The sequence below is a fragment of the Polypterus senegalus genome, chromosome 10, assembly GCF_016835505.1.
Source record: "Polypterus senegalus isolate Bchr_013 chromosome 10, ASM1683550v1, whole genome shotgun sequence".
In the NCBI taxonomy this organism is placed as follows: Eukaryota; Metazoa; Chordata; class Cladistia; order Polypteriformes; family Polypteridae; genus Polypterus; species Polypterus senegalus.
Genome location: NC_053163.1, coordinates 38,486,729 through 38,513,073, shown reverse-complemented (window position 1 = coordinate 38,513,073; position 26,345 = coordinate 38,486,729). Strand labels below are relative to the sequence as shown.

Sequence of the window (26,345 nt, the reverse complement as noted above, 5' to 3'; positions counted from 1 at the left end):
ATTTCGGCAAGCACAAAAGGCACTGAATTATATATGAATCACCTTTGCATTTTACAACTTTCAAGAAAGCAGTCAAATATGACCATATGAAAAGCCACTTTCAGTTTTCGTGTCTTTACAGTGAGCAGTAAGCATGGGGACAACTTAGCAAATGAGCTACAGCGTTTTATTTATGAATGAAATATTCTATTAGCTGCAGCTGAGCATTAATACACTATATCGTAAGTTTGGAATAAAGGCCTCTTTTATAAATTCTTAATAACGTGACCTGTACAATGGGTATTGGGGACTTGCTGTAAAATGCAACAGAAATGGGATGCTATTTGACTTAAAAATATAGTTTGATACTGTAAAAGCAAAAGAAGTCCTGTGCAAAATTTACTCAAGTAATGGTCAAATTGCTGAAAAATGTACTTAAGGCTGAAAAAAGTGACTATCTAATCAGAAATTTTACAGATGTCACATTACTGATTTCTAGCAAACATTCAGAAACTGCAGATTACAACCTCAATAACTCGACAGGACTGGATATATATAAAGTTTGCTGACAATCTTAAAACTATTGTTCATTCAAGTAGTATAAAATATTAATGGAATGTCATCTATGTTATCTGTTTAAAATACATAACAAATCAAACAAATGCATACAGTAAATACATAAACAAATATTAATACTGGCAACATGCAGGGACCATTGATGGATGGAATGTTCGTTGATTGCAGCCATGCCTTGCAGATACAGAATAAAGAGATGGTTACGGCAGAACAAGCATCAAACGTAAACCATAATATGGTACAAAAAATCATTTTACCATTTGAATATCTGTCTTATACTTGAAATTAACTTCACAAGAGCAAAAATGCAGCCAAGTGCAAGGAAGGATGAATAACACAAATGAAATAAATTGCAAGGAGATTGGTCAAAATTCAGCCTGATTCACAGAATGCACTGCAAGGCATTAGCAAGTTTTAAAGATGTATTATATAAATAAGACAATAAATGTAATTTTACATAACTAAAACTAAGCTCTTAATTTTAAAACCAGATAAAAACACTGCTTGCTATTCCATAAAATGCCCACTAATGCAGACAAACTCAAATAACATTCTAAAGTAAACGAAATTAGAGTTTCTGTATCTTTTTAATGATCCAGGGTTTACTGTTTTGTGTAGATTGTAACTGTTTAGAAGACCACACATTTTTTAAAACATGTACTTAAAACGGTCATATACTGTCATCATATTGCTCATTTTAATATTCTGTATACACAGTAAAGGGGGTATATTAATATGACAACCAAATCTGATATATGTGTATTCGTCATAAACCATAAACATTGTAAAGCTTCTTATATCAGGAGGTTTTCCACCACTATCTTAAACATGATTTAGCTTATACATGGTTGGGGGGATATGAAATGTTCCAAGGAAAACAAAACCTTGCTTTTGCTACTCATCTGTCATTATTCTAAGCCTGCTTATTTGTTAAAGTTTGCAGGAAGATGGAATTAATCATAACACCATTTAGGGATCCTGCAGTTAACCCTGAATGGAGCATGAAATCATCACAGGGGTTTGTACATATGTACAGTAACTTTATTATTAGTAGAAAAACCCTGGAATTTTAAGTTACAGAGAAAATAAATTTCACACATAAAGCTCTTGCTTATACAGGGTTTCATAAAAACAAAGAAATCAAACAAACATAAATTATACAATAAAGAACTCTGTACATTTGCTACTTACCACTTACCTGACAGTTACATGGCACAGACAATTAAATGATATAGATTCAAAAACACTTCTGTATACTGTTTGTACTCCACTGTCTACAAACTTAATTGTTTAAAACTAAATAAATTATGAATCTGAAAAATTTATCATCAGAAAAATACCAGTTATTTTTTCTACATTACATACCTCTAGCTGCTGGTTGCTCATTGCAGCTAATGCTGCAACATTGAATGGGAAATATGTAGTAGGAGCACCAATAGTAAAAGGGGAATAATTTACTCCAGGATTTACACCTGTTCGCAAGGACAACCCCTAAAAAAAAAAAAAGTACATTCAATTAATAATAAACTACCTATAGTTTAACATTTGACACAATACTTAATAATTGTGACCTAAACCTTGAAATAAATTTTGGATTTCTCAAACTTATACTAAAACTGCATAAATTAAGGGAATACAAAGTAGAAGCTTTAATTGTTAAAAAGTAAAACACAACTCCAATGCAAGAATGCAGATTTAAGCATGTGAAATTTTGGGAAAAGTGTGATTTAATTATACTTTCATTATGATATTAGGCGCATCTGTTTATTTTTAAGAACAGAAAACTATGTTAAGGTACTAAAAAAAAAAGACTAAAACAACAAACTAAACAGGGGTTGTGGTATCTAGACAGACTATTTTAAAATGTATATATAAAAAAAGCAAAACAACTGTATCAAGCTGGGACAAAAACTGAAACAAGTTACCATGATAAGATGCCTTTTTCCTAGTATTTTGTTTTGTCTGGAAGTCATTTTATGGTTCTAAATTTACACTCTCAGAATTAGCCTAAACATTTCATATTCTGCAGAAATTAGACAAGATTTTGCTTAGACAGTGATGAATTTAGTATAGATGATAGATAAATTCATATTACATCCACATTTAATCAAAGCTGTTTTCAGTATGAAAATAAGCGTCACTTTTAATTATTTTAACCAAATCTACCAAATATACCCTGTACCTCTCTAAAAATGATACTTATATTGGCAGTGCACAGTTTGGAAAAAATGTTATGTTTAACACAGAGTTGCATTGCTCAGTACAGAGGAAAGTCCAGAATAGGATGGTACACATACTCTGAACTTTACAATGGTGATGTCTGCTATTCCAAGTCCGCCTATAAAAGAGGCTGTCTAGGTATTTGTCTTTGTGACAGTGGGTAAAGCCCTGTGTCTGGCAATCAATATGCTTGCTGTCAATCTTTTTCTATCACCCACAGATAGATATCTAACCAAAAATATCACACTGCAAGTACCACCTATATATAAGCGGCTAAAGAACAGATGATACAGTGTGGAATCACTTGACTCCTTATACCTCACTCACATTTCCCCCAAAACAGACATGATATGTTGCTGATGTTTGATTAATTGCAAGTTACCTAGTGTAGCCTATATTATTATCTACATAGCCTATAACATACTGGAACCAAGGAAACTAGGCAATAATTATTGCAAACTGATCATGCTAATATTTCCATCCATTTGGGTTGAAGGTTAAAATAGTTCAATTTATTTTCTAATTCATAAATGTGACATTCTATGACAATGTGCAATTTAAAACATCTAAATAAATAACCCTATCAAACTATACCACATGATCCATAACCATGTTACATATTTAGAAGTTTTTGTTTTCAGTCTGTCCAGCTTTATGTTTTACATTAACTCCAACAAATCAGTAAATGCTATAAAACCACTACTGGTCTTAAAAAAATAACACAGAAACCTAGCTTTAAAGTAAGTAGCAAAGAAGCGCGTTGTTTGAACTATGATCTAAAGTGCACATGGCTATATTTTTGAAATAAAATTCATGATATTTGTGATGAATATGTTTGATTAAGCAGAGCATATTTTTATAAAAGCAGATACACACTAAGAATACAGTATTAACAAGTCCAATTTTACTTACTTTAAATATATTACACCATTTACAATGACTTACAATACGTGTATTAAACTTACTTTTAAAATGCAAAACTGTTATTAGACAATTTGAACTATCAAATGTAAAAATCTTTAATATGGAGAGGTTAAATACTTGTTTTTATGATTGAATTTTATAGAACTTTTAGATTTAAATTGTGGCTATGGACAGCTAATAATGTAGTGATATGTTTTTGAAATGACTGAATAGAGTATTATGCAATTAAATTTGCAGCAAAACATAGAGGGGCTTGCATCTGTTTGTTTGTTTTTTTTGTTATACTTCTCAAGCCAAAGGGAGCTGAAATGAGATCAACAAACCTGTAGGAAATCTTAAAAATCAGAAAGTACATATGAAGTTGTGTTGCACAGATAACTATACAACAAACATTATTATGTACATCTAATCATAAACTGATTTTGCACATGGAGCTTTTCCAGAAGCAGTCACATATGTACAATTTAAATAAAAAATCTGATGGGAACAGCACATGACATTTCTTTATATTAGAAAGTGATTTTAACAGTAAAATATGGCAGGCACATATTTGCAATGAACTGAAAGCATCATATCTTGATGTTAATACTCTCCTTCAACTGTACTGCACAACAAAAAAAAACAAAAGTGTCATCTCCAGGCAGAGGAGCAGCTTCAATGACAGACTGAGGAGATTGTTCCTCCCCCACACTATGCGACTCTTCAATTCCACCCAGGGGGGTAAATGTTAGCATTATTCAAAGTTATTGTCTGTTTTTACCTGCATTTTTATTACTCTTTAATTTAATATTGTTTTTTGTACCAGTATGCTGCTGCTGGAGTATGTGAATTTCCATCTTGGGATTAATAATCAATCGATCAATCTATCAATCAATCTATCTATCCCTGTATAACAAACTCTGTTGGAGCAATTCTGTTCAAAATCAAAACAATACAAATATGCTCTCCCTATATTTTATATATATTCATAGCATTGGGTGTAATTGGGTGACTAAGATAACAGGGCAAGAATGTTAGTTTGGAATTACGGGAATCTGTAATTTAATTATTCTGTAAGTTTTGTCTTAATAAAGGAGAAAAATCCCTTCTGTTACTGCCATTTTTATTCCACTATGCAATTAGATTAAATAATTCCTACATGTCTGGACAGCGTGATAACAGGAGCAATCAGCTGTAGTTTGCAATCATTTTAACTTGTATTTGAATGATAGAGTTAGCAATAATAGTGAGACTAAAGTAGCTACAGTTATCCATCCATTTTTTCACCATATTATGCAGTTCAGTGTTAATAATAATAATTCTTTAATTCTTTGCATTTATATAGCGCTTTTCCCACTACTCAAAGCGCTCTGCAGTTGCAGGTTAAGGGCCTTGCTCAAGGGCCCAACAGAGCAGAGTCCTTTTTGGCATTTTATGGGATTCAAACCGGCAACCTTCCGATTACCAGTGTAGATCCCTAGCCTCAGAGCCAGTGTTATTGAGAGCAAGTGCCTATACTGGCTACACTGGGCTCCAGGCAGAAACTAATTTGGCATCAACTTTTACTCATGTGCAGTCATCAGATAAACTAACTTGCAAGTCTTTGGGATATGGGAGAAAACTGGAGTATCTGGAGAAAACAGGCAATACCAGCTAAAGTACCAAGTAACAATCAAGGTAGGATTCAGACTTCACATATATTCGAATTATTATTATATTTCTATATCTGTTGTTAACCTACAATAGTGACAAAACGAGCTTCTCCATATATGCATATACTGCATGTAACTTGAAATGCCACAAAGCTGATTTTAAAAGTCTATTCATACAAATGGAGCTTTGCATACTAATCTTGGTAATCAATAAATGTGCCACTATTACAATAATGTTTGAATTTTTATGTTTAGTATTAATTTTAAGTAGTATTTACTTTTGTTTCTGAAAAGAACCTTTGAAGGAATAAATTTAGTATGAATCACAATATAAATCAGACAGTCCACAATTATCACATGATTCTTGATAAACGATAAGCTGAAACCCCTCAAAACTTACAATATCTCCCCCATTACCTTTTAAACTGCAACAGTCTAGCATAAATGAAATTCAGGCCCTGTAAAACAGTCAACTAGGTACTAGCCAGCATGTTTCAAATGTCTTGCATTGTATATACAGGATTTTAGAGGCTGTAGTACAAAACTCATTTGGAATAAAACAAACTTGATGTAAATATTGCTATCAGTACAGAGTATAAAAATTAAGCCTGGCAAATTTAAAAGTAAATAATAATTTCTTTCATCCAAGCGTAATTCAGTTCAGGGTCACATGGTCCTGAGCCTAAAATGACAGCAACTGTTTGCAAGTCATAAATCTGCAGTGGCCGAGATGCCAGGCTGGCCTATTAACATCAAACACAAAATAAAATATTATCACTATGTAGAAAGGCTTAACGGTGACACGAACAGTGATGGTGTGAGCAAACAAAAAGATAAAATATAGGGAAACATTAAGGCACATAAGAGTTACAAATTTCATTATTTCAAACTAGTTTAATTTTTTATCTTAATGTCCTTACTTTCTTCTCTGCTTCATATTCGGCCCAAGCTGCTTTGCGCTCTTCTTCAGTAAGTGCTTCCTCTTCTTTGTGATCAAGAAGTGAATCATGCTCATGATAACCTACTATCTCTTCTTTATGGTTGTGAAGAAGTTCTGCTAGGAAAGGATCCTGCAAAAAAAGTAAAACATAGCATATCTTTGTAAAATCACTTTATAGTAGTGGAATTATTTTTCTAAAGCACTTAAACTTAGATTTTCAAAAAAAATATAGTATGTAACTGAAATACAGGAAGAATTAAGTTAGATGCACATTCAAAACTAAACAGAGTGCAAAGTTTTTAATATTCTAAACAACAAAAACTATATAACATTAGTTCATCCATATCTACTGTGTAAAGTCAGATTCTAAGTATAAACCACTAATGTTTTGGGCAGGAGTGCGAATACACATAGAGCCTTGTGAAAGTCTTAATAAAACAGCTATTTAACATTTATCACATTACATTACATGAAAACGATGCTCCAACTTACAGGAAAAACTTGAGGGTTGGTGGCAGGATTGGCACTCCATCCACCATAAAAACTTAATGCAGCTCTGAAATGGCAGACAGGACCGATTTTAGCTCTCCGCAGGAGTAGCTCTGCTGCAGCTGCCCACAGAAAGGTTATTCACATTATAAAGGGGGTGAGGGAAAGCCTTTGGAAGTCTCATCCCCGGAAGAGTTGAAATTCGGAGAACCAATGGGGTCAGGCCTGTTGAGGATCGGAGCTGGTGTGGTGCGGAGGCGTTTCCCACTGTATAGCACCACTAAGGTCCCAACTTCAGTTAATTTACACGTTGCTGTCAATGAGTAAAAACCCAAGCTCAAATATCAATCAACACTAAGTCAGCATGTCTGCTTGGTTGGTGCAGACATAAGAACTGCTGTTTAATAATCAAGAGATTGTGGGTTCGAGCCAGGGTTCTCTCAGTTTTGAGTAGTGAGCTGCTTATTACATAATAAAAACATATACAGTGGGTTGAAAAACTATTCGACCCCCTGTGGAAAGCCACCGTATTTCCATCTTACATCTTTACAACCTATAAAAATCACAAATGCAGAGTATCACACTGAACTTTTATTTCTCTGTGTACATATGTTGAAACATTTAGAGCTTGGTGAACTAAACAAATGTAAATTGACAGTCATGCTGTCAAAAATGCTGTTGATAAAGTAACTGACCCCTTCACATGACACACAGTCAATACTTGGTAGCAGCACCCTTTTTGGCAATAACAATAATAATAATTAATTAACAATAATCACTTTGAATAGCAAGCTTGTCACATCTAGATGGAGACACTTTTTCCCATTCTTCCTTGCAGAACTGTTCCAACTGGGCAAAGTTTGAAGGCTTTCATTTGTAAACTGCAATTTTGAGATCACGCCACAAATTTTTAATCGGATTCAGATCCGGACTCTGGCTAGGCCACTGCAAAACCTGGATCTTCTTTTTGTCAAACCATGCTTTGGTTACTTTTGCACAGTGTTTTGGGTCACTGTCCTGCTGAAAGTGGTAGTGTTGTCCGACTCCTAATATCATAGCTGACGTTTGAAGGTTTTCTTCCGAAATCTGGATATACTTCTTACTATCCATTCGTCCTTCAATACAGACAAGGAACCCAGTGTCTGCCCTAGAGAAGCAGCCCTAAAGCATGATCCTCTCCCCCCACCATGCTTGATGGTAGCGGAGTCACTTTAGGATTTGCGCATACTTCTCTTGACTAGTTTTCTTGACATTTCCTTTGTTATTTTAACAGGGCGGCATGACCTTGGCTGGTTCACTATGCTTCCAGTTGTCTTCCACTTCACTATGATGGCCTTCACAGTGGAAACAATGAGGCTAAGGAGGTTGTCAATCTTCTTGGCACCATTGCCATCTTTAAACTTCTTAATCACAGTGGTTCTCGTGTCATTAGAAAGTTCCCTTGTCTTCACTTTTGTCAGCTTTTGTACTTGTACTGATTTCTCAGTTGTATGTTCCTAAGAACTGGCCTAAATAATCACTTATAGACCAGTCAACAAGCTAGAGGATTAATTGCTTGATTGTTTACACCTGTATTCATTGCCCTTATTACATTAACAATCAAACAGTCTCCAAGCTATTGGGGTCGAATACTTATTCAACAGCAGATTTCACCAACATGTTCTTTATCGTTGCAGTATAATTTGATTTTCAGGATTTTTTTGTGAAAATTTATTGTCCAAGAGGCCCTAATTTATATGTAACAGTATGAAACTAAAGATACATTTTCAAAGGAAAATATTGCAGGAAATTTAAACTTTGTCTAGGGGTCGAATACTTTTTCAACCCACTGTATTTGATTTCAGTCCATAACACACGGTTACGACTTTTTCTGTAGGCTTCAGGGATTCTAGTGTTAAATAGAATGAGGATTTTATACAATATGTAACCAGCAAGCCAAAGCTGCAACAGGTTGTGTGAAAAGCCTCTCTCTCGCCGCTGTTTGTGGATCTAAATTAACCCCAACAGCAACACTGTCATTCAGTACTCTGTGTCAGATTACAGATTAAAGCAAACATTGTCTCTGTTTATTTGAGCTACCTGAATGGCAGCAACAATAAGCCTAGCCCAGGCAAGCCTCTGTGATCTAAATTGTACTTTGCTATGAACACTAGCAGGCCATATTCAAAGTAAAATGCATTGTCTGTTGGTGACTCATTATATGTGTTCAAGAGCATTGAAACCTGTTCAATAGAAAGAATCAGTGTATTACACTGTACTCGTGTGAGGTTATGCTATGGTTGTTTTAGATTTGACTAGATTCCCACATCTGACTTTCAGCCTTTGCATAATGCAAGTCTTTGCAAGTACAAAATCTTTGTGCATATGTGGTATGAAAACTGGCTGCATGCATGATTTCCAGACAAAAAGTACACACTGGCCTGGGTTTTGTTTACATATTGCTATCCATGTATGATGTAATGTTTATAAAGGGTGAGCAAAAATGAAGTACCACATTTCTCAAGGTGACTGCGCGAAGTAGAGGCAGCTGAGTGGGTTGGGGTGGGGTCCTTTGATTAGCGAACTCTTGTAGTTTTCAGTCTGCAACATTCCTTGCTCCGGCGCACAACATGCTTTCACTATCAAAGTGTTCTTCAAAAACAACGAATCCATCAGCACTATGCAACGTGTTTTCCGAAAGGACTTTGGCATTCCTCCTAACAGTGACGTCCCAAATCGCAAAACAATTCTTCAGTGGGTGGCTAAGTTTAGACAGACGGGTACCACATTGAACAGAAAATCTCCAGGTCATCCTCGGATTGTACGAATGCCTGAAAATATCCAAGCTGTAAGGGCATTTTGCAGTATCCTAGATGCTCAGCACACAAACAGCCTTCTGCCTTAGGCATTTCCAACACGTCTTTGAGGAGGATTTTGCATGAGGACCTTAATTTCCATCCATAAGAAATGATGGCAGTGCAAGAACTCTCAGAGAGAGACTAGGAATGCCAAAGAGAGTTGTGCGCGAACATTCTCCAAACCATTCGTCAAGATGCCATTGTCTTGTGCAGCAATGAGGCACATTTCTATTTGAATGGCTGCATAAATAAGCAAAACTTTTGCTAATGGGCTAAAACCAAACCTCGTCAACTTCATCAGAGAACCCTGCACAGTGAACATGTTACAGTTTGGTGCCTCGTTGCAGAATTTGTCATTGTAGTCCCTTATGTTTTTGAGGAGGGAGGAGCGTTACATTGAAATGCTAGAGAACTTTTTCCGGCCACAACTGGAAGAAATGGATGTGAGGTTTCAACAGGATAGAGCAACAGCTCATATTATACAGAGCTCCATGCAAGTTTTGCAGGAGATGTTTCCAGGGAAGCTGATCACCCTGCGCGGCGATGTCAGGAGGCCTTCATGTTCACCTGATCTCACTCTGTGCGATTTCTTCTTGTAGGGATATCTCAAGTCGAAGGTATACACACACACAGACCTCAAAACCTTGAAGGCATCAAAGTCACAATTCGCCATAAATTCACCACAATTCCCCTTGAAATGGCCAAATGAGTCATGTGAGCATTCAGCAGTTGTCTCGAAGAGTGTATTGCTAATGATGGCCACCACGTTGAAGACATTATTTTTAAAAAACAGTGAAAAAAATCTACTTTGTATACCCTTTCTTGTGTCGTAATGAAATTTATTTTTATCGTGTAGCACTGTTGTAGAATAAACGTTTGAAATGTGGTACTTTTTCTTGGCTCACCCTGTACTATACACATAAATATATGAGTATAATATAAAAAAAAAAATGTATAATCTGCTTTTTCCTGAAGTAAATTATATCAGTTATAAGAAGAATTTGGTTTGTACCTATTTAAATTTTCAATACAGTATGTGTGGAACCATTATTTATTTTTGGATTAGATCTGTGACTAACAACAATTACAACTTCACACTGAAGAGAAGTTAGACTACAGAGAATCATGAAGGAGGAGTAGAGGTCTGTTGTTATTTAAGTATAGAAAGGAAGACAAAAAAGGTCTCTGTGGACTACAATATGTTAACAACTCTGCTGTCGCAGAAGACAGAGCAGTGTGAGGAAAGAAATGGTAGAATAAAAAAAAATAGTTCATAGAGATGGGAAAATGATACTGAAGCGTCAAAGCTTGTGTTAGTCAATTTGTAGTGAGTCGAATCACTCTGTCTGAGCTTGTGTCAAAACACTGCTGACACGTGACCGGTGACATCATCAGTACTTCACAGCTCGCTTTATTGGTTTGATAGCGTTTTGTCGGTTTGACGCTAAATTAACAAGTAGCCTATATAAAATGCATCATTTTCATTCAACAATGTTGGGTTGTGAGGAGAGAGAGGAAAACGGTGTTCAAAAGTTAAATAGTATAAATGGACAAGGACCTTAGCAGAATAAAATGAATACAGACTTTTCTGATCTATTACTGGTGACATGAGACTGAAACAGTGAGTGCTGCTTAACTTGCACTCCAGAGAGTTAATCACCAAATGTCGCTGTTCATACTGGGGCTGAGGCTTTAATGCATTGAATCTTTTTCGGCACAAATAAAAAGAAAGCCTCAAAGCTCCATGAGGCTTCATTTTTCCATCACTAGTTAATCACCAAATGTGTATCACAGGGGTTTTCAAACTCAGTCCTGGGGGCCAACTGTGGCTGCAGGTTTTTGTTCCAACCAGATTCATAATCAGTGACAACACCTGATAACACTGATCTCATTTAATTAGTTGGTATTTTTTATTATTCTACATTCACAAAAGTACAGCAGCATGATTTTTACATTTACAAGAAATGTATAATTATTTCTGATTTTGCTAGAGATTTAAATGCTTAACTCTCTTTTGTTGATTTCATTAAATTTCACCATGTCTCTGTGCAGTTTGCTCCCTTCATTGTATCTTAATAATGAGAATTAAAAATGAGCAGACCAGACACCCAGGCAAACAACAATGAATCGTGAAAGGCAGCAACTACATTAGCGTCATACCCACTAATTACTAAGTAATGGATTAATTAAAAAGAACACCTGGAAAAGTAGAATGAAAATCAAGATGAAAATATTGTTAAAAAGAACAAAAATACATTATTCCCATATAACTGCTTGGTACATTATAATTATTTTTTTTTTAACAAACTTCCCAAAACACAGAACTTGGGAAATAACAGTTCACTTAATTAGCCCAGGAGTCCAATTAAAAACAGAAGGCTGGAATGAAAACCCACAGCCACAGTGGGTCCCCAGGACCAAGTTAGGGAAGCACTGGTGTATCACATTATTTGGATAATTATAAATGCATAGGGATGGATTTCCTTATGTGAGTGTTTTTTTGAACATCAAGTGTTTGATGTCTGAAGAGAGAAATAAGGTTGACTTATGAATTGAATGTAACCAGTATGCCCCATTTTAGTCAAATCTGTAGAAGCATACGAATTAATGGTATTGTTGGGGGCAGCACACATTTTTTGTAGCAGAAGTCCTTTTTTTGGAATAAACTTTCCAGCTTGAACAATGACTCTAGCACTTTCATACTGAGTTTAACTTGGTCAGTGACAGATACGTGATTTTTCTAGCCAAACGAAATAAAAATAATGGCTCAATGCAGCAGTCATTTGAGATACCTATCCTGCCACACCCTACTTTAATGTACTGATCTCATTCAACGTTTCAAAATAATCCTTTATCTAGTTCTTCAAGATCTTAAGTTCTCTCAGTTTAAAATTCAGCCATGCTTTAAATTCAAGGAAAAGCTGTCACACACGTCACTTCTACTGTAGAATATTTAAAATGTAATTATGATACCTCATTTAACACTGACAAATAAACTGAGCATAAATGAACAATGTACTGCAAACCTTGGGGAGCATTGGAGTGGCTCTTTTGCTCTTCTTTTCAGAGTTAGGATCATCAAGTTGGTCAGGTTCAAAAGTATACAGCTCAGTGAGTTCATTCATTGTAAAGTGACGCTCAATCTGTTGCTGATCCACAACCCGGAAAGAGAGTGACTGCTTTGCAACCTGTCTGTCATAGATCTTTTCTTCCATAGTTCCCTAAAAGATGAAAAAAAAAGACTATTTATATAGATAAAATTGCTTCAGAATCAATGGTTTTCTTGATATACAGACAAATTCAGTTTTGTCATGTTAGATCATTCATTACTGCTGAGCACCATAGAATAAGATGATAAATACCAGAAACCTTTATTTCTTTTTTTCATCAAATACACATCAGTAGGGTTCTGACTCAACAAAATAAAAAATAGAAAAAATGAATTTAATTTAAAGATAGTTTTGTGATTTACCACAAGAGAGATTTTTGCTGTGATTCAAATCTTCTCCATTAAGAGCCAGAAATATATTAAAAACCAAAAATACTGCACAATAATTTTAATAAAAGTACCATACACCACGTGGACGCACCTATCTTACAGTGGTGGGTATCTTCTCCTAAATTACTATAGATTGAGACCTCATGATTAGGATGGCTAGTGAATTAGGCTGAATTCCTGATCTTATTAATGTATGCATTCTAAGACTTCCCTGACATCAACTAATGGACTATTATCTCGATATATAAGACCATCTGCATGTGATGCCACCTGAGCAGGCTGCAACTAATAAGCAAATACAGTATCTTCGTTATTACTGCTTATTTCACAGTCATTTTTGCCTAAGTCAAATTTCAAGTTTAGGATTTGTTGCACCTTTTTAAATGTACAGTGATCCCTCGCTATATCGCGCTTCGACTTTCGCGGCTTCACTCCAACGCGGATTTTAAATGTAAGCATATCTAAATATATATCACAGATTTTTCGCTGGTTCGTGGATTTCTGCGAACAATGGGTCTTTTAATTTATGGTACATGCTTCCTCAGTTTGTTTGCCCAGTTGATTTCATACAAGGGACGCTACTGGCGGATGGCCGAGAAGCTACCCAATCAGAGCACGTATTACATATTAAATAAAACTCCTCAATGATATACTGATATGCTTAAACTTTTGACCATGTCTAGACAGTGCTTCAATGCTCTAACTGCTTAAAAGCTCTAACAGCCCATGTTGATTTTTGATTGTTTGCTTTTCTCTGTCTCACTCATTCTCTCTGACATTCTCTGCTGTTTATTATCCTACAGCATAGACAGAACTGTGTACTTTTCGTGACAGGAGTGAAGCTTGTTAAACTGTTAGCTGACAATCTTACTCTGTAATAATGTCGCAAGCTCTACATTTCAAAAATACAATTTCAGCACCACTGTCCACTGACTGAATGTGGTTTTATCTTACACTGCAAATCTTATTAGGAATGATCCATCCATTTCATCCATGGTCTGTTTTACTCCAATATACTGGAGGTTTTTTGGTGGAGGATGATTCTTCATATAGCATGATATTATTATACACAAAAACTCCAGGAGATCTGCTCTTCAATTTAGAGTCATGTTGTCACATCTGTTGCTTTTTATAATGCATGCACAAAGCCATTAACATCTTTAGACTCTTTTCTTTCTGAATTGTGTACAAGTAAAAACACACAATTCGTGGGTCCATTCCTACCTGCAAATCAGTAGTACTACTACTTGCACACATGATGCAGGTATATGGGAGTGATAAGTGCATCTACTGTAATTAAATGGTCACTGAAAATATTAAATGTGAGCAGCAAGTAAATGATTAGTATTCAGGTGGAATTATTCTGGGGCCACTTCACAAAAAAAGTAAGGAGACCAGGCTTTGCCTTGCAGGTCTTCCCAGCATGGAGTTTGCAAGTTCTTCCTGTGTCTGCATGGGTTTCTTCCAGGTACTCTGGGGATCCTAAATTGGCCCTAGTGAGTGGTTGATGGGTGTGTGTTTGAGGCTGGCGCCCTTGTCCTTGTTCCTGCCTTGTGTCCTATGCTAGATGGGATAAGCTCCAGCAGATCCCCATGGCCCTGTTCAGGACTGAGCGGGTTTGGAAATGACTGAGTAACTGACGTTAGTAGAACAAATAATTATTTTCATTTTGTATGGTCAACAAACTACATGTATTTACAGTAGTTAAAAATGCATCTTTAAACTCTGATAACAATCTTGTATATTGCTAATGGTAGAAAGACAAACATGGTGTTTTATTTGTAATGAGGTTTTGCTAACGAGGTTTAGAGAGTACTGGCATTAAATTTCTTTCTGTTTCATTTGTGAGAATAAGAAATTTGCATAAAAGTAAAAAAAAAAAATTTGAATTTCAGAGCACACAATGTTGAGCAAAGAGTTGATCCACCCATAGCTCATGCAATGTGAAGATCCTTCAGCCTGCATGATTCTATGATTAGAGGCCAGGAGATGCACTCATATTCCTTTGTAATTTTTCTTCTGGTGGAAGAGATTTTAATATTTTTCAAGGTCATATTCTGTGATTTCCTCAGGAGGAGGGTTCCATTTGAGGAGGCCAAATCTATCTCTATATAGTGTAGTCTTATTAAACACTTCCAATGAAGTCATTCAGCAAGATCAGTTTGACTTCCTTGGGCACCATGGTCAGTACATCCATATCTGAGTAAAACTGTTTCGTGTGGTACTTGCCAGGAAGCATGGTTGGTGCTTATGAGTGAGGCTTACGAATGCAAATGCAGATAAAGACAAAGGGTCATGATGTGCTTGCTGGTGCGATAGGATAGGTAAGTAAGTCAGGCAGCTCCAAGAGTGCACTGGACTTTGAGTAGCAGCCACTTACAAATGAGGTTTAGCCAAGCCTGCTTTCAACTAGCTGTCCCACAATCAGGGGTCTGCTTCTTGCTCAAGGTAGCACTGCTGATGTTGTATCACATTAGTTAACTAGAAATATTTGGCAGTTCTTCATGTAGAAAGATCGGTATTGCTTTTGTTTAAGATTATTTGGCCATTACAAGCATTGAACGTCACAAATTTGCTTTTTGACTGTGGATAGGTGAATATAGTGGATATGTTTTCTAGCTAGAAAGAAGGATGTTCTATGTTTAGAACACATCCTTATTCCCGTCCTTACTGGGTAATTAGAATGTGTCCTAAATATGACTTTTCATTCACATTTAGGTTAAACACAGTACTTATAGTCACTTCTACTTAGTGTAGAAGTGTGAATGTACCTTAAAAATATATTTGTAAAAATAACAAGAAAAGCTTTCACACTAGTTTTATATAGATAGGGAACTACATAACTCAAGAGTCTAAAAAATAAAAATTCAATGGTTTCAAAAAACTTTAAGAGGAGGCCTAGAGCACGCATTTTTTTCCAGCAAAACAAGGGTAAAATACAAGCTATTACCTCATAATATTCCAAAACCAGACGTCAGTATTTATCAAAATATTTTTCTGAAATACTGTGATGTAATGCATCACATTAGGATCCAACAAGACTCTATTAATGACTAATTCATAAATATTATGCCCACAGAACGCTCTAAATATATAATCAGACTTTTTTCCCCCAAAGATGAAGCTTTGATGATCAAATGTAAAAGATGAACTTGTAATTCCAGTGTAATTAAAAACGGAATCATCCACAGAATAAAATGAAACCTAAATTAAGTAGGCAAAAGATATGTGCCCGTCCATAAACATATACTCTGTAAAATAAATAAGCAAATAAATACAAAATTAAACAATTAGGACTTGCAATAGCAAAAGACTGTAAAGAGTTCTGTATAAAAATAAAATTAAAAAAAAGATCAATTATACTATTAATTCTACAGGTATTTATTAATGGTATTGGTTATGGTAAAAGGTTTTGAGTTAATGAAACGTTCTAAATACTGATCAGAATAAATGATAATTCCTCAAATTATTTTGGTCACTGCACTTGTTCCGTTAATTTTCATAAATAAGAAATGATACTAAATAGACACAGTATAAAACAGTACTTGAGTTTAAAATACAAAAACAAAATACAAACTTGGGTTATAAAATTTTTTTTTTTTACCTGAGCCAGAAACCGGTACACATACACTTGCTTAGTTTGGCCAAAACGATATACTCTAAAAATACTCTGAACGTCGTAAGATGGATTCCAAGAGGCATCAAAAATAATAACTCTGTTAGCAGCAACAAGATTTATTCCTAGAGATCCAGCTCTAGTAGAAATCAGAAACAAACGTCCCCTATAAAAAAAAAAATCAAAGACACAGAGATTGGTAAGGAAGGAGAAAAAAAATAAGAATTTACATTCCTCTTCCAGTTTCAAATGGAAAAGAAGGTTACAAGAAAGTATGCATTATGAAAGTGAGCAGTCCACAGCAATACAACCTATGGACCAAACTGCTTAATAAAAAGTAAATTGGGGATTTAGAAATTATTAAGCAAAGGGTAATAGCAGGTATTATCACAAACTATCAAAGTCACTGCAAGTTATTTACTCAGGGCAAAAACTAAACACATTAAACACATCAAATTGTACTGAGAAAATTAAAATGTAAATTATGAGAAACAAGGATGCAATACAAAAATAACGAAAAACATGCTTCCTTCCTCTATAAACTGTAACAATAAAAAGTACATATTAGATAACAACAGGCTTCGATTTAGGGTCTAAAATAGGTAAAGAAGTTTAACCACTTTAGTCAAGATATAAACTTCTATGCTCCATTGTAAAGGAGAAAATAGCGTGATGATATGTTCAGCTACGCAGCTAATACATTTCAAAGCTGTTTTGATGACTCACAAAATCTGAAATTTAAAAAGCTATTATGTTGCAGATTTTATTTTAAATGGATATATTTGCCCATCTATCTACGCTCAGTAATCCATAAATGAAAATATGAAAGCAAACTTATTAAAATACAAAAAGTGAAGTCTCTCATTTATATGATATTCCGACCACTTGCTGTGGTACTCCAAGTTGTGGTTAATTAATTAATTATCCTTAAGAGGCATCTAGAACTTGAATGGAATCCACTTGTACCAAACTGAAAGGATTGGATATTGTTTAGAAAAGACCACACATGTGTATATAAGGATCCACAATTCACCCTGCATGTAAAGAAAGGAATTCTCTGTAGATCTCTGAGATTAACTGTGGTGAAGAATAAACCATTTATAAAGCTTCTCAGGAATATGGACATCTTTGTATTCAAGTAAAAATTTTGGAAGTCTTTGTGTGCAAGCAATATATATTTAAAAAAAAGTGAAGCTTGGGTAATTGTGAACTTGTAATTACTAATAAGTGAACAAAGAACTTTTATCAGTGACCTTGCTTTTTTGTGTATAACTGCAGCTTATCTGGTGTAGTCTATGACTATCTCCTTCACCATTTAACACTACAATCACTGAAGCCTATGAAAAAAATTCAGAATTCCGGGCTGCCTTAAATTCCTTCACAACTCTCGTCATCAGCATCTTCTGTTTTGCAAATGTGTTGATCAGCACAAGCAGCAAGGAGCCTGTTATCCCATACCCCCAAAGATGGAGCTGAAGTCTGTCGTGAACTTCTCCCAACTCAAGTCATTTTAACTGGGAGTGAGGTGCCTGGAGTTGTATAGGGTAAATAATATCGTTATTTGGAATACATACATTTCATGCATGGTCCGTGCCTACAAAGATCTGTGTAAGTTTAGGATGAAAGGAAATGCAAGGCAAGAAATGCTGAACACATACCTAAAGCAAAAACTTTTTCCAGTTTTTTTTTTTTACAGTGATGTGAAGTGTATAACGTGTGAAGACTTTAGTCCAAATAAACATGTGCACTTTTATTCAAGAATATACCAAAGAAAAAAATCTTTCAATTTACATGCTGCTGTCAATGAGTTATAAACCCAAGCTAAAAATGTCAATCAACAGAAAGTTGATATGTATTCTTGGACAGTGCAGAGGTAAGAACTGCTGCCTTATAACTAAAAGGTTTCGGGTTTGAGTCCGGGCGCTTTGTATTTTGAGTAGTGAGTTGCTATTATTATTGCTATAATAAAATATAATAAAACACACAATTGATTTGAGTCTGTAATACCCGGTGTAAATTTTGGCTACTTTTAAAAGTTACTGCTTGTTTTTTATTATTCAGTTTTATTCTGTCAGTGACGTTCACATGGGAATTTGGGTTCCTGTCACTTATCAACATTATATATCACTCATCAAGGCTAAGTGGTTTTCAAAAGCTCGTAATAATTTAATTGAGATATTGAAATTTTCACACGAGAATGTTACTTCAATTATTATTAAACAGAGGCCAAATGCTTGGGAGTATTTCAGAATACTCTGGCATCCTCCATTGTCGGTAACACTTTAATAAGATGTGAGTGCTCTGTTTATATCGTTAGCTCTGATGAATGATCAGTTGTCCTGAAATGTGTTGGTCTTAACAGACAATAGAAGACAATGCAAAGATACAAGATTTTACTGTGGATATTATGGCTTTACTCATTCTAGACATTTTAATATTTAACACCATGAAGCTAAGGATAAATGATCTGTTCTGTCTATGTTTAAGATGTTTTTGGAATTTGGAAGTATTTTTGTACATGCAAAAAGGTTGAAAGCCTTTGAGCTCAAGCAAAATACACTTTTAAAAAAGCTTAAGTTGGGTAACTGTGAACTTCTAACCACTAAATAAGAGCTAATATTTTTGAAGATTTACCTTGCAGTTGTTTGTTTTGAATTTTTGGATTTGGTCTGGTATAACTGAGTTTGTTGTTAAAGATAAGCAGAATAACCCATTTAACATAGAAAATATGTGAAGTTCTGAAAGGCTGAAAACTGAACCCTGGTTATAGAACTATGAGGCAGGTTCACTAGCCATTATAATATCATGCCACCCAGTATTACAATAAATAAATGACTAATTAAGGAAAGTATCAAACAAATAAAACTACTGCAAAATCTCTGTTGTAGAATAATCTGTTATAAAGCAATGTAATAAATTACGTTTTATAACCACATTGATTTTTTGGTCTTGTTTTGCAACTAACAGAAATAAAATACAGTGGAACCTCAGTTAACGACCATAATTCGTTCCAAACCTCTGGTCGTAAACCGATTTGGTCATGACCCGAAGCAATTTCCCCCATAGGATTCTATGTAAATACAATTAATCCGTTCCAGACCGTACGAACTGTATGTAAATATATATATATATTTTTTTAGTTTTTAAGCACAAATATAGTTAATCATACCGTAGAATGCACAGGGTAATCTATAATAATAAAAGGCAAAGACCTCACTCACTCATCTCATCTCACTAATTCTCCAACTTCCGTGTAGGTAGAAGGCTGAAATTTGGCAGGCTTATTCCTTACAGCTTACTTAGAAAAGTTAAGCAGGTTTCATTTTGAAATTCTACACGCAACGGTCATAACGGTCGACAACGTCTGCCATTTTGAACTTTCTTATTTATGGCCCCATCTTCATGAAATTTGGTAGGCGGCTTCCCTACACTAACCGAAACTGATGTACGTACTTATTTCGATGGTATGACGCCACTGTCGGCTGCCATATTGAACTTTCCAACGGTCTTTGTTACTTATGGGCCCATCTTCAAGAAATTTGGTACACGGGTTCCCAACACTAACTGAATCCTACTTACGTACATATATACGTCTATAGCCTGCAGCTCGGTCACTGTGTGAGGCGGCATTGGGTCCCCCATCCCCACGCCTCCCACGTTGTTGGCTGCCTGCCTATATAAGGCCGTCTGTCGCTCCGGTCTCTACATTCCCTTCCTTATTTCGCCAAAGGATTCACGTCTCCCTGCTGATAACTACAGCCTTTTTATTGAATCCACGGCTTCTACGCTGTTGTTTGTTTATTACCATTATAGTTATTGTGTAGGTATTTCAGACTTACTTTACATCGTTCAGGTACCCATTTCCTTTATCGTTCCAACCGTACCCCCATTAACATGTCTATCGAGGTGATCACCATCGATCAAAGTACTGTCACTTACCGAGTGGTTTCCATGTCCGGAGATGGCACTTGCCTTTTCCATTCTCTTTGTTACATATTGCACAGCCATATCAGGCTCATTCTTCGTATCCGGAGGAACATTGTGTCTTATGTATTGAATGACTGGGACAGGTTCAAGGTGTGGACTGATGACGGTACAGGAGATAATTATACTACACAGGCACACTATAAGAGTGAAATGCGTAAGCACTTCACCTATGGTTCTGCATGTGAGTTGATGGCTTCCGCTGAATTATTCGGTTGTCGCTTTCAAGTGTACCGAAATGGCCAAATATTTTACACCTTTCGACAACCGCCAATGCCTCTTAAACATCTTAGATTCACAGGTGACGATTTCAGTAGTGGACACTTTGATGTTTATGAAAGTTTAAACTCTCAAAAGCTGGATGCTAAGTAATCGATGAAACTGGTTGTATGCTTACAACGCTTGACAGATGCCGAATGTCACTTCAACACAAGTCCTGCAAATACTGTCGTAATTGAAACAAACCATGAAACTCAAACCGATTATGACAGCAGCAATCCAAGCTGTGAGATTTGAGACAAGATTACTTTTCACATATCCAACTGTACGTTGCATGCTCAAGAGTAAGCTCAGCGCACAGCTTGGTCATATTACAACTGGAAGGCCAAACTGACAATGTGGTATACAAAGAGATCCTTAAGAAATATTGGTATATTTTCCCTCAGTTTAAAAAGGTTTAATTTTCTTAATAAAAATTTTAAGGCAGTACTTCGCCGCTGCGAAGCGCGGGTATTTTGCTAGTAGTAAACTAAATGTAAAAACAATGTAAACGTGAATAATACTGAGAAAACCTTGAACGACAGAGAAAACTAACACTGTAATAGTTTGCGCTATAGCACTAAGAACTGCTTGCTAAAAACACTTTTTTTAATGAGTGTTAAGCACAGGGAAAAAATTAACATTTGAAAAATCCGCAATTTAATAAACCACCAAGAAAAGTAACATTGCAACAGTGCACACTAGGAACCGATTGCTGTAAACAGAAATGAAAACAAAAACAAGCCCAGTGCAGTCTTAAACTGCCTTCTCTACCTTATGTGTCCAGCTCTCTCTCTCGTGTGTGTGTGTCTCTCTCGCACACCTGTGTGTGTGTGTGTGTGTGTGTGTGTGTGTGTATGTGTCACGCTCTCTCTTGCTCGCTTCACTGCACAGGGAGAGACTGAACATGTACAAACCGAAAGGGAAACTGGCTTATTCGTATACAGGGTGTGTGGTCGTGAACAGAGGCAAATGCTTGGTGAACTTTTTGGTCGTAAACAGATTTGTACATGAACCGAGACGTTCGTGAACCGAGGTTCCACTGTATATACATTTAGAAGTAAAGGGCAAATCCTTCCATATGTATTTGTTTTCTGAGATGAAATTTTAAAAGTAGTAATTCAAAATGGAATAAAAAAAATATTACCTGGTGTTGCTGATATCGTTAAAATCTTCAGCCCACTTTTTTCTTGTTATTGCATTTGTTGAGCCATCAAGACGATAGTAATCAATATTTCTAAACCATTTTCCATCACCTACAATTAACAGAAAAGATAAAGATAAGAAAACAATGTTAATGTTTGTTTTATTTTTAGATGGTCACTAACTTGAAGCCAGTTTAGTGGGCTTAGGAATTACAGACAAACAAAAGAGCAATCATTCTAGTAAATAGGATTTTGGTTAAACAAAATAATCTACATTCATTCATGAAACACCACAGAACACAGGCAAGTATGAAATCCTGGAAACCTCTAGTCAAATTGAAAAAATTAACCTAGGATTATGAACTAGAAAAAGTTAACGGTTAATTTCCAGTATAGAACAGCAGGATTATAACATTAAGGTTTCTCAAGATGAGTGATTTTTTTCTTACTACACTACAATAATTGAACAAGAAAGCACTAAAATTAGTGATTGGAAAAGGCGATATAAATGCAACGAATATATTTAATTCCACTAGAGAAAGAAACAAGTAACATAAAATACAAGTACTTTAAATCAGTGAAAGGTGTCATTTTTCCATTAAAGGCACATTACAGTACGAGAAGCAGCTGAAACCTAGAATAATTCGATAAATATAAAAACCATTTATATCTGTGAGTAACTGTCTGCCAACCATTAAAGATCACTTCAGAAAAAATCACTTGAAGTAGCAATCACTAGTTACCAGTAAAGTGGTAAGGAGTTGTTAAATTTTATCCACTACAAATACATTTACAAGCCATAATAGAAAATAATAAAAGCTTAATTATTGAAAGGGAGAGAAACAATAGTTGTTTAACAGCTAACTTTAGTTTATATTAAAGGTGCAATGTTTAAATAAAAAGTGAAGTTAAACTGCTTAACCCCAAGCAAACTGTTAACAATTAAAAAAATACAATGACAGATTTATTTCCTTCATTGAAGCGAATGTACAGTACAGAAGTGCCTACACCTGTAAGAACAATCACCACTGCAAGTTCTGAAGTTAACAAGGAAACAGTTAGCCAGTGCTGTAATAAAGAACCGGTGGAACAGGCTCAGATACTAATTTAGAAAGTGTGCACCTTTTAAGTGGTATGAGAGAAGTCTTCAACACAAAGAGACAGGTTGGTCATAGTCAAAAGTAAGGGCAAGGTAACAGATCTGTACCACTTAGCAGACTTAGCATAGAGAGCTAGACAGTCACTCCAGTAGGTTACCTCAAAATCAACTATCAGAAGGAGTGACAGAAGACGACTTATTTAATAAGGCTTCCTCCAGTGACAGTATCTTGTACATTGTATTTGCTGCAAAACTGGCTGACCTCCTTGGATATTAGCATAGGGTTTGGCCAAAGGTGGGGTAGATCCAGCTATCACTTTACATGCCAGAACATCAACAGGGTAAGGCAGGAAGTTCTACAGGATAATGTAAACAAACATATTCTTTTCTTAGGAGCAGAAACAACAACATGGTCTTCTCTGAAGTGCTGCTTGTACAACAAACAGTCAAGGCGCATCCCATTACATCGACTGTCATGGAGATGTTTCTATACCTTTTTAGGAGTCCACCTGTGGTCAATTCAATTGATAAGACATGATTAGGAAATGCATGCACATGTCTAAAAATGTCACACAGTTAACAATTATCAGAGCAAAAAAAAAACAAACAAACCAGGAGGTCAAATGAACTGCCTGCAGAGCTTAGTGACAGAATTGCATGAAGGCATAGATCTAGGGAAAGCTACAAAAAAAATCCTGCAACTGAAGGTCCCCATGAGCACAGATGACTTCATAATTCTTTAACACTAGAATTACCAGGGCCTACAAGAAAACTCGTAAATCCGGCCCACCTTAAATCCGTTCGCACCTCTCGGTCAGTGTCTTTTGTCCTGTAAATGTGCAGATTAAGACAAGCAGCCTGCTATTCCATCCCCCCACCGTCGCAGAACGTTCACAAACTTCTCCCAGCTCATGCCTTGTTTGATTATCTGGGAGTGAACTGCTGGAGTTTCAGACTGGAAATAATAATAATAGATCATTATTTGGAACACATGCATTTCATGTGTGTTCCGTTTCTACAGTAATCTGTGTAAACACATTGTTAAAACAGAAACTTTTTCATATTTTAGTAATACATGTTACAAAATGTAGGCATAAACTATAGAATGTGTGAAGCCCGAAGTCCAAAGATCAAATAAACACTTTCACAAAAAGTTCAAGGACGATATAACAGCTTCCGTGGCGTAGTGGTAGGATTCAATATATCATATATACCTACGTCTCTGTTTTTTTTTGACATTGTAGACCATAAGGTGCATACTAATTCTGCGTGAGCAGGAACACTCAATAAAACTGAATAAAAAAATCAAGCGACGGTGAGATATGAAGAACGCAGATTCACCAGCGTTTGTGTGTAAGCTTTTATCCCTCCAGATCAGAGAATGTCCAGTTCCATTGCCTTAAAACACCACTCACATCTACAGTTACTCCCAGTTTCAAATAAAAACTAACAGCGTCAGATCCCTAGGGCGGTAGTATGTATCATGACCGTGATTGAGAGAACAAAAGTGGAAAAAAAAAAAAAAAAAAACGGTAACTTTTACAAGTCCAAATGTATGTTTGTGTACTGTATAATATTAACAATAAGACCAGCTCACTACTGAAAACAGCAAATATAGGACGCAGTAAGGTTTGAACCGGGGACTCTTGATTACAAGTCAGCAAATCTTACCACTACGCCACAGAAGCTGTTGTATCATTCTTGAACCTTTTGTGAAAGTGTTTATTTGATCTTTGGACTTCAGGCTTCACACATTATATAGTTTATGCCAACATTTTGTCATTTACTACTAAAATATGAACTATGCTATAGACTGCCCAATGCACACAATAATTTCAATGCACTTTTTAGTAATATTTAAAAGGCAAGTTTACAGGGGGATATTATAGTCATGGAGGACTTTAACTACCAGGCTCCCAGGCTGTTTGGAGACAGGGTGGTGGACTTGCTTCACCCGGAGCACACTCTCAACTTGCCCGACATCGTTCCCAGATCGATCATCCCCCTCCTGCGGGCTCAGGGCCCTGAACATCCAATTTCCTCAGAAAGGCCACCCAGGGCTCTCGTCGTTGCTTATGTGACCGCACCTGGAGAGGCTTCTGGTCATAGATGACTTCACGGGTATTTCGGCAGTGGTGCTGAGCGCAGATGTTTCTGATGTGATCAGATTGGCCACCTCTTCCCTGCTCAGTCCATGGAAGTCAGCTTAGCCGAGGTGTGTTGCTCCCAAGTTCATTGTACTTCACTAAAAAATTACGGCTTAAAGGTCTCAGTGACATTAGTGGGCCGCAAGATCCCTACCTTGTTGGACTCAGGTAGTGACCTTTGTGTTGTCAGACGTGACTGCCTTGTAGGTACCTCCCCTTCTAGCACTGAGACTATGAACATATGCTGTGCACATGGGGACGTTAAGGATTATGAGTCAGTGCTGCTTCCTTTGAAATATAAGGACTGGAAGTTTGGACTGCCATTTCGGATTCCTCCCCTTGGCCCTTGCTGATTGGCAGGAGGAACACCCTCTTCCGCAGGGTCTTGGTTGAATTTAGGGCGCCGGCCCTACAGCCCCCTGTCACCATGAACGAGAGGGAGGAGCTGGTGGAGAAGGCCTCGAGACCCACTTGGACCTTGACCCCAAACAGTAGCATAAAGTGCGACAGGAGCTTCCAAATGCAGCTAAAGTCACTTCAGTACACATGAACTTTGTCAGCATGCCTGTTTTGAGGCAATGGAACTGGGTATTACTTGGGATTCTCTGATGACAAGGGATAAGAGCAGTCACTCAAATGTAGGTGAATCTTTTCTGCTTGGTATCTTGTTGAGCAAACAGACACACCTCAATGTCCAGTGCCCTGTCATGCAAGAGGTGGTACTCCCCCCTCAAAGGCTTTGGCACTGCTGCAAGAAATAAGTGATTGTAACTTAGACGGTGGCGAAGAACCTATTTTTGATATTGAAGAAGACAAAGAGACAAACACTGAGGTGCAGTCAGACAAGGACGAGAGTTCTACATTGGAGAAAGATAACGTTGAATATGCCAAATACATGCCCTTTAACAAGATATCAGGGTCTACAGCACATGCCAAGGTATCATTCAAAGTTACTTTGTCATTATGTGTTTTGATGTTCTTTATATAGAAACCATTTACAT

The 26,345-nt window shown here is 36.3% G+C and overlaps 1 protein-coding gene across 3 annotated transcripts in view; it reads right to left on the bottom strand.

The window, feature by feature from the left end:
- The window catches only part of atrx (ATRX chromatin remodeler), a 352,828-nt gene that overhangs the window by 16,226 nt on the left and 310,257 nt on the right, over positions 1-26,345 (bottom strand). For all 3 annotated transcript variants that reach the window (XM_039765743.1, XM_039765744.1, XM_039765745.1), the window contains 5 exons: positions 22,101-22,209; positions 16,700-16,877; positions 12,623-12,817; positions 6,251-6,400; positions 1,921-2,046 (listed from right to left, as the gene is read on the bottom strand). In XM_039765743.1, the coding sequence (XP_039621677.1) occupies positions 1,921-2,046; positions 6,251-6,400; positions 12,623-12,817; positions 16,700-16,877; positions 22,101-22,209 (758 nt within the window). The remainder of the gene's footprint in view (positions 1-1,920; positions 2,047-6,250; positions 6,401-12,622; positions 12,818-16,699; positions 16,878-22,100; positions 22,210-26,345) is intronic.